This window comes from Microcaecilia unicolor, chromosome 1, assembly GCF_901765095.1.
Source record: "Microcaecilia unicolor chromosome 1, aMicUni1.1, whole genome shotgun sequence".
NCBI classification, from domain to species: Eukaryota; Metazoa; Chordata; class Amphibia; order Gymnophiona; family Siphonopidae; genus Microcaecilia; species Microcaecilia unicolor.
This window is the reverse complement of record NC_044031.1, coordinates 61,162,340-61,177,375: the sequence shown is the minus strand read 5'-3', so window position 1 is coordinate 61,177,375 and position 15,036 is coordinate 61,162,340. Positions and strand designations below refer to the sequence as shown.

Here is a 15,036-nt window from a genome sequence, read left to right as displayed (position 1 = left end):
AGTAGACCTAGGGGACAGTGCAGTGGATTTAACATATGAAGTCCTGGATATACATCTCACTCTTACCCCCCTTACATTGTATGGTGAGCCCTCCAAAACCCACCGAAAATGTACTGTGCCCAATTGTACACCACTACAATAGACCTTATGGCTGCAGGTGATCCCTATATGTAGGTATAGTAGATTTTTTGATAGATTTGGGGGGGGGGGAAGGGCTGACACTTTCCACCACAAGTGTAATACAGTGAATTATGAGCCTGGGTCCCCTTCTCCACAGTGCACTGAACTGACCACTAGGCTACTCCAGGGAACTGCTTGCTGGTCTAATAGGACTGACCATAACATCTGAAGCTGTCAGAGGCCGGTATGTATTGCTTCATTCATATCTTTGGGGGGAGGGGGTGTCATGCCTTTATTTCTCCAGAGGTTATTTGATAGGGCACTTTTTTGTGGCTTACTCATTATAAACAGGTGTAGACCAAAACATCCAACTTTTATCATTAGACATTTTTGTTTTGTTCTATTATGACAGAAAAACGTCCATATGTTAGGAACACCCAGATCAGTGGCGTAGCTAGGGGGGCACCATGGAGCGACCGTTCCACCAAACTGAGTTCTGCCAGCGCCTATTTTTTTCTCAATGTGTTGCATTGAAAATGTGCGCCGGCGGAAGTCAGTTTTCGTACCGCTTTCGCTCCCTCCGCGCCATTCAACCTGGCTCCGCTTCTGACCCAGATCCCACACTTAACATGCCCCATTGTGATTTGGATGCACTGCAGATGAACAGCATAGAAAAATATCTAAAAAATGGGATTAAAAATAGAGATTTGGACATTTTTTTTCCCTAGAAAAACATCCATCTTCCTGTTTATGCAACATTTTGGACAAGTATTTTCAAAGCACTTACACAGTTCCATAGCAACTTATGGCACTTTGTAAGTCTAAGGGACTCTTTTACTAAGCCGCATAAGCGCATACGCATGCCCAATGCACGCCAATTTTGAGTTATGTGCATGCAAAAACTATTTTTTTCTGGCGTCAGCTACACACATCAAGTGGCATTTGACGTGCATAGGTCATTACTGCCCGGTTACTGCGTGAGACTTTACCACTAGGTCAATGGCTGGTGGTAAGCTCTCAGACCCAAAATGGACGCACGTCCATTTTCGGCAAAAATTTTAAAAAGGCATTTTTTTTACAGGTGCGCTGAAAAATGATTCTGTGCATGCCCAAAACATGCGTCTACATTACCGCAGGCCATTTTGCAGCACAACTTAATAAAAAGACCCTTAATTGCTTTGAAAATGAGCCCCAGTCTACTAAAAGCACATATATATACTGTTGAGCACTGAAGAGAAAAACAAACCAAGCTTCTCCAAGGTAGAATACAGAAAGACTTCCAGCCGCAGACAACCCTGCCAGGCTTTTATCTATAAACCTATTGCAAGTTTAATATCGAAGCAAAACTGGCACAAAGTCTGAGTAAAGCCTCTCCCTCGCCCATTCTGCCTCGCCTCACCCTATGCTTGGAATAAACTTCCTGAGCCCCTAAGCCAAGCCCCCTCCCTACCCATCTTCAAATCCTTGCTCAAAGCCCACCTCTTCAATGTTGCGTTCGGCACCTAACCTTTATACCTTTCAGGAAATCTAGACTGCCCCCATTGAGATTGTAAGCTCTTTGAGCAGAGACTGTCCTTCTATGTTAAATTGTACAGCGCTGCGTAACCCTAGTAGCGCTTTAGAAATGTTAAATGGTAGTAGTAGTAGTTTAGTGTCACGTAATTTTTAGACTGCCGGTCTAAAATGGTAAGGAAATAAACTTTCTATGTGAAAAGATGAGAGTACTTGTTTAGAGAGCGAACAGGAAAACTCAGAAAGCACAGATGTTACAGGGGTCGAGGACAATCAAGTCCCACTGTGCTTAAAACAATAATTCTGCTTGTTTGCTTTGGGCAGCCAAGAGTTTGAACTTCTCCGCAAGATTAACCACCACAGTGTGATATTTAATGCATCCTATCTACTACTCCATTCCAGACCACATTCCTACATCCTATAGCTCTGCTATTCTATAGCATATATAACCTGCCCCCTTCTCTTACATATTTGGGCATGTGCACTTACAGACAACCTGCTTAGAAAAGGCAAATTCCTCTGCTTGTCCCCACCCCCACCTCGAAAATTGCTTGAGAAATTGCCCAGTATATTGCCATCTAGTATAGCCAGCTGGCAGTATTGTAGAAAGGGGGCAGCAGGAGTTTTGGAGCAGTGGGAAATGGCAGTCCCCCTCCCTAATGTCCTTGTGATGTGACATTGTTCAGAGTACAGCTCCAGAGGATCCAGTCGGCACTAAACCCACTCACTCAAAAAGACCTTTCCAGTGTTCAATCAGCTTCTTCTCCCTCCATCAGAGTGGGAACTAAAGCCACTTCAATGAAATTAACTATTGATTCATAATAGTTTTTAAAGTTGTTCCCGCACTAATGACATGGACTTTTTATTTAAGAATTGCTTGCCAAGAAAAAAAAAAGTCTTAAACTTCCTCCCACAGGGCCCCCTGATTGCTATTTTTGTTAAATGATTTTATTTGCAAAAAAAATAAAGTTTGAAGTTCAGGATCCTCTTTGAGGTTTTGGTCTAAGGAAGAGGATATAGGAAATATATAGCATATACTTTTTATGTTCTGTATTTCTTTTTCAAGATAAATCTTGTATAAATTGTTTATATTTGCTAAGGACAGGTATGCTTCATGGGACACTGCATTTTTAATTTCTTAAATCAACTATACATTCATTCCCTGGCTCCTATTTGTCACCAGCAGAGAGGACAGGGACAGAGGTATTGGTTTTCAAGTTGCATTCTCCAGCTGCTGAGTGGGGTTCCATGAATTTCTTGTCATTTATTCACAACAAATGTTTAATGTACACAGAACCAAGAGTGCCAGTTTAAGAGTTCTGAAGGTGAAATTATCCGTTCTTTACTGTATACTTAAACCCATATATCTCCTGGCTAGCAAAGTGTTACCTGAGCAGTGTATTAATGTATTAGCTAAGGCTGACTGGTAGGAAAATTATTTTGGTTGTAAACAAAATAAGGCAAAAAGAATTCTCTGAAAACAAAACTCCCCCCCCCCCCCCCCAAAGCTGCTTCATTAACTTTATAAATAGACCTGGTACTGTTTCTTTCTTTGATCAGGATATATAAACTTCCATGAAGCTATACTACCCCGGGCTTAATGTTTTCAGCTGAGACGTGATCACTGCAGTACTGCCAGAAAGTCTCTGATGAGAATTAATCCCAAAATCAGACTATCCCCAGGTCCTGGAGTTGGACTTCCAAGTCAGGGAGACCCCAGAAACTATTCTGTTCTCACAGTGTAACTCATTAACCCCCGAGACTTACCTGTGCCAGGAGAAAAATGCCAGTGCCGACTCTCATGATAGCGGCTGAACTGCCACTGTGAGCAGCCGCAATGTGGACCAGAGGAACCAGTAAGCTTTCTTCCCTGTCTCAAGGGCAAAAACAGTCGGTGAGCGATGCTCATTAATGCGAATTGTTTACAGGTTCGAATCCGCATTTACTTTGCCTTAAGCAGGCAGCAATCATGTTGAACGTTAAAGGGAAGAGCTGACGAGTAGCCTGATGGAAGAGCAGCAGGCTAAGAGATTCAGGGAAGACAGGTTTGAACTGCTGTTTTACAGCTATTCCTTGAAGTAGAGTGTTTTGCACTTTTATTTCAAATGTGCAATTTAGCCTGTTAGCCTGCAGGCGTCCTAGACATGAATCACCTTCTTAAGATTTGTATGCTTTGATATACAAACAGTTACCTTCTAGGAGAATTCAGTAGGAAAGTTGACACAGCAGGTTGATAACCAGCACATCATTGTCCTCATTATATTAGTTTGTCTTTTGATCTGTAAATTTGCACCTAGCACTCCAAAAAAAGCAAAGAAACCGTGAGACTTCAGGCTGTCTTCTGCTGCTCTCCTTTCCACATGGTGAAGTTATAGGTTTAATATTAAGGGGTACTTTAACTAAGGTGCACTGAAAAAATGGCCTGTGGTAGCGTAGATGGCGTGTTTTGGGTGCACGCAGAATTACTTTTCAGCGCACCTAGAAAAATATGCCTTTTTAAAATTTGTGCCACACATGGACATGCGGAAAAATGAAAATTGCCGCTCATCCATTTTGGGTCTGAGACCTTACCGTCAGCCATTGACTTAGCGGTAAGGTCTCACATGGTAACCGAGCAGTAATGACTTATGCGTGTAGCTGACGCACGCCGGAAATTAAAAAGTATTTTCCAGACGCACGTAGCGGACACGCACCAAAATTGAAATTACTGTGAGGGCCATGCAGTAACCAGGCAGTAACTCCAATTTGGCGCACGTTGGGGGCACATAGGTGCCTACGTGGCTTAGTAAAAGGGCCCTTAAGTTAATAGCACTTATGCCAGGGAATCGTGCCTAACTTTAGGTGTGACTCCTAACACTCAAATTTGTAAATGTGTAGGGATCACTTATCTTATAGCTGTTTTGTCGATATAGCTAACAGCTACGGCCCTTTGACTCCGGCTGAGTTTCGACTTCTGCTTCAGGGTACTGCGGTGTCTTCGAATCGATATTTATCGTGCTCAATCATTTGACTTCTGCTTCAGGGTACCGCAGTGTCTTCGAATCGATATTTATCGTGCTCAATCTCTGCTTCAGGGTACTGCGGTGTCTTCGAATCGATATTTATCGTGCTCAATCATTTGACTTCTGCTTCAGGGTACCGCGGTGTCTTCGAATCGATATTTATCGTGCTCAATCTTTCGACTTCTGCTTCAGGGTACCGCGGTGTCTTCGAATCGATATTTATCATGCTCAATCTATCAGTTTATAGATTGAGCATGATAAATATCGATTCGAAGACACCGCGGTACCCTGAAGCAGAAGTCAAAACTCGGCCGGAGTCAAAGGGCCTTAGCTGTTAGATATATCGACAAAACAGCTATAAGATAAGTGATCCCTACACATTTACAAATTTGAGTATTAGGAGTCACACCATTAAAATCTGTGAGGTATTTTAGCCTGTGATGATTAGGTAGAAGCTCCCTTAGGTTGTAGTCCAACAAAGGAGTTTTCTATCCATATTTGAGGCTTTTTCCTCCATTATAATACCAGAACAGTAGAAATAGGAAAGTGTATTGAATTCGTAAAGAATTGTTGAATATTTTACACTCTAGAAGCTCTAATTTGGTTAGATATAGTTAACTTTAGGTGTGACCGTTTGTACCAACTGAGACAAGGTGCAACTGCACGCACCTACATTAGGCACATGATGCATGTTAATTTTAGGAACGTCCCCATTACCCCTATAACCCTTCCATTTCCATGCCTACTTTTTCAGATCATATCTAAATGCCAATTACATCTAATAAGTGCCAATAACTGCTTGTTAAAAAAAACAATTATTGGCACTAAGCACATTCAATTAAATTTCACATGCAAATTGGGCACATGCCCAAATTTGCACATACAATTTTTGATGACTTGTATAGAATTAGGGGATTGGTGCACTTACATACATATATAAATATTGCCACACTGGGACAGACCAAAGGTCCATCAACCCAGCATCCTGTTTCCAACAGTGGCCAATCCAGGTTACAAATACCTGGCAAGATCCCAAAAAAGCTCAATACATTTTATGCTGCTTATCCCAGAAATAAGCAGTGGATTTTCCCCATTTTAATAATGATCTATGGACTTTTCCTTTAGGAAGCTGTCCAAACCTTTTTTTAACCCCGCTAAGCTATTTGCTTTTACCACATTCTCTGGCAATGAATTCCAGAGTTTAATCAAACATTGAGTAAAGAAAAATCTTCTCCAATTTGTTTTCAATTTACTACTTTGTAGCTTCATTGCATGCCCCCTAGTCCTAGTATTTTTGGAAAGAATAAACAAACGATTCGCATCTACCTGGTCCATGCCTCTCATTATTTTATAGACCTCTATCATATCTCCCCTCAGCTGTCTTTTCTCCAAACTGAAGAGCCCTAGCCGCTTCAGCCTTCTCTATGGCCACAATATTGGCACAAAAATGTTTTGTCCAGAATCATTGCCGTCTTAGAATTATTCCCTGTTATCTCCCTTTATCTATAGGTTATCTACCACTACTACTACTTAACATTTCTAAAGCGCTACTAGGGTTACGCAGCGCTGTACAATTTAACATAGAAGGACAGTCCCTGCTCAAAGAGCTTACAATCTAAAGGACACGTGACCAGTCAGGGGCAGTCTGGATTTCCTGAAAGAGTTAGGTGCCGAACGCAGCATTTAAGAAGTGGGCTTTAAGCAAAGACTTGAAGATGGGCAGGGAGGGGGCTTGGCGTAAGGGCTCGGGAAGGTTGTTCAAGCATAGGGTGAGGCGAGGCAGAATGAGCGGAGCCTGGAGTTGGCGGTGGTGGAGAAGGGTAATGAGAGGAGGGATTTGTCCTGTGAACTGAGGTTTCGGGCGGGAACGTAAGGGGAGATGAGGGTAGAGAGGTAGTGAGGGGCAGCAGACTGAGTGCATTTGTAGGTAAGAAGGAGAAGCTTGAACTGAATGCGGCATCTGATTGGAAGCCAGTGAAGTGACCTGAGGAGAGGGGTGATATGAGTATATCGGTTCTGGCGGAATATAAGACGTGCAGCAGAGTTCTGAACAGATTGAAGGGGGGATAGGTGGCTAAGTGGGAGGCCGGTGAGGAGTAAATTGCAGTAGTCAAGGCGAGAGGTAATGAGAGCGTGGACAAGAGTTTGGGTGGTGTGTTCAGAGAGGAAAGGGCGAATTTTGCTGATGTTAAAGAGGAAGAAGCGGCAGGTCTTGGCTATCTGCTGGATATGCGCAGAGAAGAAGAGGGAGGAGTCAAAGATGACTCAGAGGTTGCGGGCAGATGAGACGGAGAGGATGAGGGTCAACTGAGATAGAAAGTGGAGGAAGAGGAGAAGCGAGTTTTGGTGGAAAGACGATGAGCTCGGTCTTGGACATGTTCAGTTTCAGGTGGTGGTTTGACATCCAGGCAGCAATGTCGGATAAGCAGGCTGATACCTTTGCCTGGGTCTCTGCGGTGATGTCTGGTGTGGAGAGATACAGCTGGGTGTCATCAGCATAGAGATGATACTGGAAACCATGAGATGAGATCAGGGAGCCCAGGGAAGAGGTGTAGATTGAGAAGAGAAGGGGTCCAAGGGCAGATCCCTGGGGAACACCAACAGATAGTGGGATGGGGGTGGAGGAGGATCTATGAGAGTGGACTCTGAAGGTGCGGTGGGAGAGATAGGAGGAGAACCAGGAGAGGACAGAGCCCTGGAACCCAAATGAGGACAGTGTGGCAAGAAGTAAATCATGATTGACAGTGTCAAAAGCGGCGGATAGATCGAGGAGGATGAGGATGGAGTAGTGGCCTCTGGATTTGGCAAGGAACAGGTCATTACAGATTTAAGAGAGTGCTGTTTCTTTCGAGTGTAGAGGGCGAAAACTGGATTAAAGTGGATCGAGGATAGCATGAGAGGAGAGAAGATCAAGGCAGCAGCTGTGAACGGCGTGCTCAAGTATTTTGTAGAGGGAGATGGGGCGGTAGTTGGAGGGACAGGTAGGGTCAAGTGATGGTTTTTTGAGGAGAGGTGTGACTACGGCGTGCTTGAAGGTGTCAGGGACAGTTGCAGTGGAGAGAGAGAGGTTGAGGATATGACAGATGGTGGGGGTGACAGTATGAGAGATGATGTTAAGTAGGTTGGTGGGGATGGGATCAGAAGAGCAGGTGGTGGATTTCGAGGAGGAAAGAAGGCAAGTGGTTTCCTCCTCGGTGATGTCGGGAAAGGAGGAGAAGGAGGCCTGGGTTGATTGGTTGAGGGAGAGGGTCGAAGGGTGAAGAGGAGGAGATGGCTTGGTAGTCAACTCAAGGTTGATCTTTTGCACCTTGTCGCGGAAGTAATCGGCCAGTGATTGAGGAGACAGCGAGGGGGAGGGGTGGGAGGGGAGGGCACTTTGAGGAGGGAGTTAAGGGTGGCGAAGAGATGGCGGGGGTTGGAGCTGAGAGAATTGGTCAATTGGGTGTAATAATCCTGTTTGGCAAGGAATAGGTAGGAGTGAAAGGAGGATAGCATGAATTTGTAGTGAAAGAAATCTGAATGGGTGCGGGATTTCCTCCAGAGGCGTTCAGCAGATCGGGCGCAGGAGCAAAGGTAACGGATGCAAGGGGTCAGCCATGGCTGGGGAATAGTACACTTGGTGGGATGGGAGGTGGATGGTGCAAGGGTGTCCAGAGCAGAGGAGAGAGTGGCATTGTAAGCCACTAGGCTCAAGTAACTTGATCTGGTTACCCTTTTTATTGTATTATATTACCACTCATAACCACTTTTCTGTATTTTATTTTATAATAAATATTATTTTACTCAAAGCACTAAATATCACCCTATGTACTATCTCTTATTTAATCCTATTACATTCATTCTTCCCACACATTCTTCCAAATAGTGAACATGAACATAAAATCCTAACATAAATACTTCTGCCTAGAGCTTATACAGGAAATGATTGTCTATTGCTCTGTGAACAATGTTTCCATACTGTGAGTAACCCTCATTACTTCACTCAAAAACTCAATAGATCGAATCAGTTCTTAGATATATGTCCCGTTTTCCTCCATATCAAATTGTCTGTTACTCCAAATGGTATCTATAGGGAGATAAACTCATAAACTAGAGAGTAGAATTCTGGACTAAGAATACTGCAGTGGTATTTGTCATTAACGTTCTTGCTTCTAAGTGTTCAAAAGTAGCTGAAGTAGTCAGAACCCCATTTCTATGTTGTCTCCAGTTTAACATTACTGTGAGGGCTAGACACATATCACACATACATAATAGCATAGCTGATGCATTGTCCCATTTCAACTGGCCTCTTTTTTTGGCAGCTTGCACCAACAGTGGATGATGATGGCACCGCAGTACCGGAGAATCTTTGGAGAATTAGAATGACAATCTAAACCCTCTACTATTACTACTTCTTATCATTTCCATAACGCTGAACACTAAGCACAAATGAGACGGTTCTTGCTCAACAGAGCTTACAGTTTAATCGAGACATACAAAGAGGACACATAAGGGATTAGGGAATTACTTATGTTGGGAATGATTAAAATAGATATGGATACTGAACAGGTGAATAGGAGTTAAAAGCAGCCTCAAAGAGGTGGACTTTTAGCCTAGATTTGAATACGGCCAGAGACAGAGCTTGATGGGGGCAGGTAACAAGCTCTCAGAGGAAATATGTGCGCATAGTTTTCCTGAGGTAACTTTCAATGCAGAAGTACATGAATTTTTCAAAATTCGAAAGTGCATCACCTCTTCGAGCAAAGCTTCACTGGCTCCCTATCAAAGAAAAAATAAATTTTAAGATCAACACAATGACCCTCAAGATCATCCATGGTGAATCCCCTGGCTACATGAATGAATGGATTGACCTCCCTGCTAGAAACAGATCTATTTCTTCACGTACTTATCTTAACCTACACCTTTCCAATTGTAGAGGAATTAAATATAAGACCTACTACGCATCCAGTTTCTCCTTTGTGGGCAGCCAGCTTTGGAACGCTATACCCAGACCAATCTGATTAATAAATGACTTCTTGCCCTTTAGAAAAATGCTGAAAGCTCATCTCTTTAAGCAAGCCTACCCAAATGCCCCAACCTAATCTCGCCAACTTCTACCCCCAATTCTGTTCTGACTTAAATACCAACCTCCCATCCTTCTCTTTCCATCTCTCCTTAATTTCATCCCTCCTTACCCTTTCTCCCAAATTACATTATCCTATCCTGTCTACCCTCTTTTATCCTAGTCCTATATTATCTAGCTCAACTTATCATACACTACTAAGCCCAACTTTACATTGTTTTACTACTGTTTTATTAAAATTCTATTAACTTTGTATTTCAAATTACTATGTAAGCCGCATTGAGCCTGCATTGTGTGGGAAAGTGCGGGGTACAAATGTAGTAATAATAATAATAATAATAATAATAATAATAGTTATTTCAGTTATATATATATATATATATATATATATATATATATATATATATATATATATATATGTTTTTTGCAGCATTTGTATCCCACATTTTCCCACCTATTTGCAAGCTTAATGTGGCTTACATTATGCCGTAATGGCGATCACCATTCCAGAATGAGAAATACAGAGTATTATTGCAGTACAGAAAATATAGGATAAGTTATAAGAAGTTCACTTCAGGCATTAAAGATTAGAGTAGATGTAAAAACATTCAACAGCATTCATGTGAATAAGTAAACAAATAAAAAGAGTTCAATGTTAACTTGAATTGGTAAGGTTTTGATGTCTGGTCATTATGAAGGATCTTTTAGGTACGTCTCTTTGAACAATTTAGTCTTTAGTAGTTTACGGAAGTCTGTCAGAATGTGCATAGTTTTTATGGCAGTTGGTAGTGCATTCCACAGTTGCTTGCTGATGTAGGAGAAGCTAGAAGCATAAATTGATTTATATTTAAGTCCTTTGCAACTGGGGTAATGGAGGTTCAAGAGAGTGCGTGATGATCTTTTTGTGTTCCTTGCTGGTAAGTCTATGAGGTCTGACATGTATAAGGGGGCCTCTCCATGAATAATTTTATGAACCAGGGTGCAGGTTTTGAATATAATTCGATCTTTTAATGGGAGCCAGTGTAGTTTTTCTCTGAGGGGTTTTGCGCTTTCGTATTTTCCATATATGAGTCTGGCTGCAGTATTTTGGGCAGTTTGAAGTTTCTTAATGATTTGTGCTTTGCATCCGGTGTAGATGGAATTGCAGTAGTCTAAGTGGCTCAGCACCATTGATTGCACCAGGTTGCGGAATATCACCCTTGGGAAGAAAGGTTTAACTCTTTTGAGTTTCCACATTGCATGGAACATTTTCTTTGTTACATTTTTCGCATGGCTTTCTAGTGTGAGATTTCTATCAATTGTGACTCCCAGGAGTTTCAAGGTGTCTGAAATAAGGAAAGTATGGTTTAGGGTACTTATAGTGGTAGATTTATTCTTGTTGTATTGCGATGAAAGGATAAGGCATTGTGTCTTTTCTGCGTTGAGCCTTAGTTGAAATGCATCTGCCCATGATTTCATTATTTGGAAGCTATGATTGATTTTATTTGTGATTTCTGTTAGGTCCTTTTTAAATGGGATGTAAATCATGACATCGTCTGCATAAATGTATGGATTGAGGCCTTGATTGGATAGCGATCTGGTCAATGGGGTCATCATTAAATTGAAAAGGGTTGGTGAGAGGGGCAAACCTTGAGGCACTCCGCATTCGGGTTTCCAAGGTGGTGATGTAGCCAATTTTGATATCACTTGGTATGTTCTTGCGGTTAGGAAGCCATTAATCCATTTCAGTACTTTTCCTCCGATGCCGAAATATTCTAGGATGTTCAATAGTATATTATGGCTGACATATATATATATATATATATATATATATATATATATATATATATACAGTATATATATATATATATAACATTTATTAATATATTGTATTCTGCTTTTTCCATTTGTATTCTTTGTAAAATGCAGCATATAAGTAGGTTAATTAAATTAAATGGCATGGGAGGTTAATAGAGAGGATCAGATAGGGGAAAGACCAAGATGATAAAGAACCAGGGTAGGAAAAGGAGATAAAGAAAGTAAAAGCAGGTTAGGGAGAGAGCAATGGGATATTGTTGGGAGCAATGTGGTAGCCAGAGAAAAGACACCTTCTACCCCTTTCTCTACACAGAAGGTTCTGGTGCTGGAGGGAGAGAGGATATGGAGGGATAAAAAGGAGAACTGGGATCTTAGGAAACGTCCCAGTTCTCTTTTTTATCCCTCTGTATCCTCTCTCCCTCCAGCACCAGAACCTTCTACACCTCCTCCTCTTCTTCTTTCCCCATTCTGATCTTCACTCTTTCAACTTCACCTTCCTGAACCTACCCCCTTCTTTTCCTCCTCCCAGTCTTTCCTCCTTCTTCATCCAGACTAGTCCCTCTGTTCACCCTGAGATCCAGCTAGATACAGCTGTCTCAGTCCTGATTCTGGACTTTATTTCTCCTCCTTGGTGCTGAGTTTTCATGGCCATTCCCTTAACTTTGGCTGTTTCCTAGCATCCCTACATGTTAATGTATGGGGTACAAATAGCCCATTACACCGACACTCTCCCTCAGCTAATAGCTTTATGGCATACATTTTAACTGCTCACACATCCTTCACAGAAGGTAAACAATCAATCATAAAAATAGAGAGCACTGGGCATGTGACTGTATCCAAGGTACATGCCAGCTATCTTTATACTAGGCAGAAAGCCCAGACTTCCCAAGATAAAAATGTCAATCAAAAGTAAATTTTTAAAAAAATTCATCCTGTACATTTATATAGTGAGCCTATGAACCATCCAATTATTTCTTCTACTAACATATGAAGGAAAACTAGTGTTTAAGATTTTTTTTTATTTTGACAATATTTTCACAACATATTTGGGAAAATTGTAACGGTACTATGTTATGTAGTATAATTTAGAAACATGCGATGTAGTTTTACTCTTTTTTTTTTTTTGTATTATTAGTCTATTGTATAATTTTTTTCAGGAATTCCAGTGATTTTCCTATTGGACAAATCACATTGTCGCCAGGCTTTCCACACTGATAAGTCAATACTCTGGACTTTCTAAAATGCCCTTTCAGAATATGACTTCTTCAATTATCATGGCAAACAACTCCTGAAGGGTACATCTTGTTGTCTTGTGCACCAAATGCAATAAAAGTGTACATTTTGAAAAAGAAGCCTTATACGTTTAGTTATGAGCCTTGTTTATTAAGCAGCGTTATAGGCGCATTAACATTTTTAACGCGCATTAACCATGTATGTGTGTTAACCATGTACATGCCTACAATATCCCTATAGGCGCCTAGATGGTTAGCGCGCGTGCTAAGTGTAGGCACGCTAAAAACACTAATGCACCTTAGTAAACAGGGCCCTATATTTGTTAAAAAAAAAAACAACTATGAACCATATCCCAAACTGAGCTATAGGTCAACAGGATGTTAATATGTTTAGCCTAATAGTGATTTGAGTTGAGTTTCAGTAAGTTATACTCAAATTTGTATTAAAAAAAACTTTTTATTTATCAGTATTTTAATATTACAACTAAGCAAAAACTTATACAGAAAAGTGAGAATTCCAACATAAAAGAAAAAGAAAACACAGGAAAATGTATATTATAATATAATAAAGAAATTGGAATTTACACTCAAGTCCACATCAAAAAGATTCAAGACTACAGATAGTGGAAAACAAAATACAAGTGTTGCAGGAATGGAGGCATGAATTTATGATACTTCAGGAGTCAGACAGCACATACCAGAATGAGAGAGTAATCTTCTTTATTTGCCAGCAAACACAGTAGGACATCAGTTCTAGCTCTTTTCTTCTCTTTCTCAGCTCTCTGTGTCTTTGTGGCTTCTGTCTCAGCTGCTTCTCTTCTTATGCTGTCTTCTCCTTCTTCTGTCTGTTCCTTCTGTCCTTCTCTTTCTTCTGAGCTCCTTCTGACGTAAACTGCTTCTTCTCCCACTTAAATACTGTTCTATCCCCCTCCTAGCCTAGCCCCCCCTTACTCTCCAATTGGTTAAGGAATAGATTAGCTACCTTGCCTCAACCAATCATTACTTTTAAAATATCAGTTACATAGGTTTGATATTTCTCAAACTGACCTCTGACCTGGGGCCCCTCAAGCCAGACAATATGGCACTAGAACTCTTACATTTCTCATTATGATTGATTTCTCATCTATAGCTTAAACTGGGTTCCCTTAGAGACTAAGAGGCCCAATCTGACATTGGTTATTCTCATATTCCTAGTACTAACTGCTAACTAAACTCTGGCATTCATTAAAGGGGTCAAGGGCCAATCTTACTTAATAGCATACAGCTATAGTTTGTTATTTCTTCCAGGACCATTCCTACATTTTACCTATAATTAATCAAGGAGAAGAGAGCTGACTAGTCCTGACCTCTTTCACCTATCAGCTTCTTACACAGAACTTGCTAGGACCACAGAAAACTCAAAACACATGTTGGCCTCTTCACTGCAGTCTTTGCTTAGAAAGTCAGACAAAGAATTGAACAAATATTCTACATAGAAATTACAGAATAAAACATATTCTAAAATAAGCATCCTTATAAAACATATTCTAAATATCAAGAACTTCTAAATTCTAATCTATTGCCTCTCTCTAAACAGTATTTCTGCCTAATCTTTAAACTACAATATGTCATATGTCTGGCTCATGCCTGCTTGCAAAACTATTCAATATGCCTAATAGTATACAAATGTTGAGCTAGCCTTCATTATTCACAAGGGACAGAGTTTCATTTCTCACTGACCTTTCTAACCTTTGGCTTAGCCAAGCTAGACATTGAAAATAACCTGAACCATCTGGCATTCCTTCACTTTAGTTGCAAGGTAAAAAATTGAACTTTTTAAACACCAGACTTTTAATATCATTTCTTTGTCCACTGCCTCACAAGGAAACAAAGGGAGTCTTTTATTAAGGTGTGCTAGCATTTTTAGCTTGTGCTAAACATTGAGATGCCCATTATATTCGAGCTTCAGGAAAATCCTTCTCTTGTTTATGAACCCAATAAATCAGTCTTGATTTCAGAGTCGGTGTTTTCCAGTTTCCTTGCAAGCAGGACAAGTCTGTGCTCCAATTTCTGAACCCGGGGGGGGGGGGGGCACAAGGCCTTGGTCAAGTTGCAGTTAAAGCCCATGAACAGTCCAAAGTAACTTCAGTTGGCTTAGCAAGTAATAAAGCAGGAACATGTGAAGCAGATAGATACCTGTTCCAATGAGGAAACACCTTCCCACTCACTCCCCACAACCTCCAACTCTCCCGCGACGGAACCCATATTCACTGCAGCCGCAGCTGGATAACTCAGCATCTCAGGAGTTTCCACCTCACTTGCTAGACGACTC

At 41.1% G+C, this 15,036-nt stretch overlaps 1 protein-coding gene across 2 annotated transcripts in view; it reads right to left on the bottom strand.

The window, feature by feature from the left end:
• CRHR2 (corticotropin releasing hormone receptor 2) overlaps positions 1 to 3,623 on the bottom strand; it is a 452,797-nt gene extending 449,174 nt beyond the window's left edge. For both annotated transcript variants that reach the window (XM_030197833.1, XM_030197850.1), the window contains exon 1: positions 3,400 to 3,623. In XM_030197833.1, the coding sequence (XP_030053693.1) occupies positions 3,400 to 3,435 (36 nt within the window). In that variant the 5' untranslated portion in view covers positions 3,436 to 3,623. The remainder of the gene's footprint in view (positions 1 to 3,399) is intronic.
• Between the last annotated feature and the right edge of the window lie 11,413 nt (positions 3,624 to 15,036).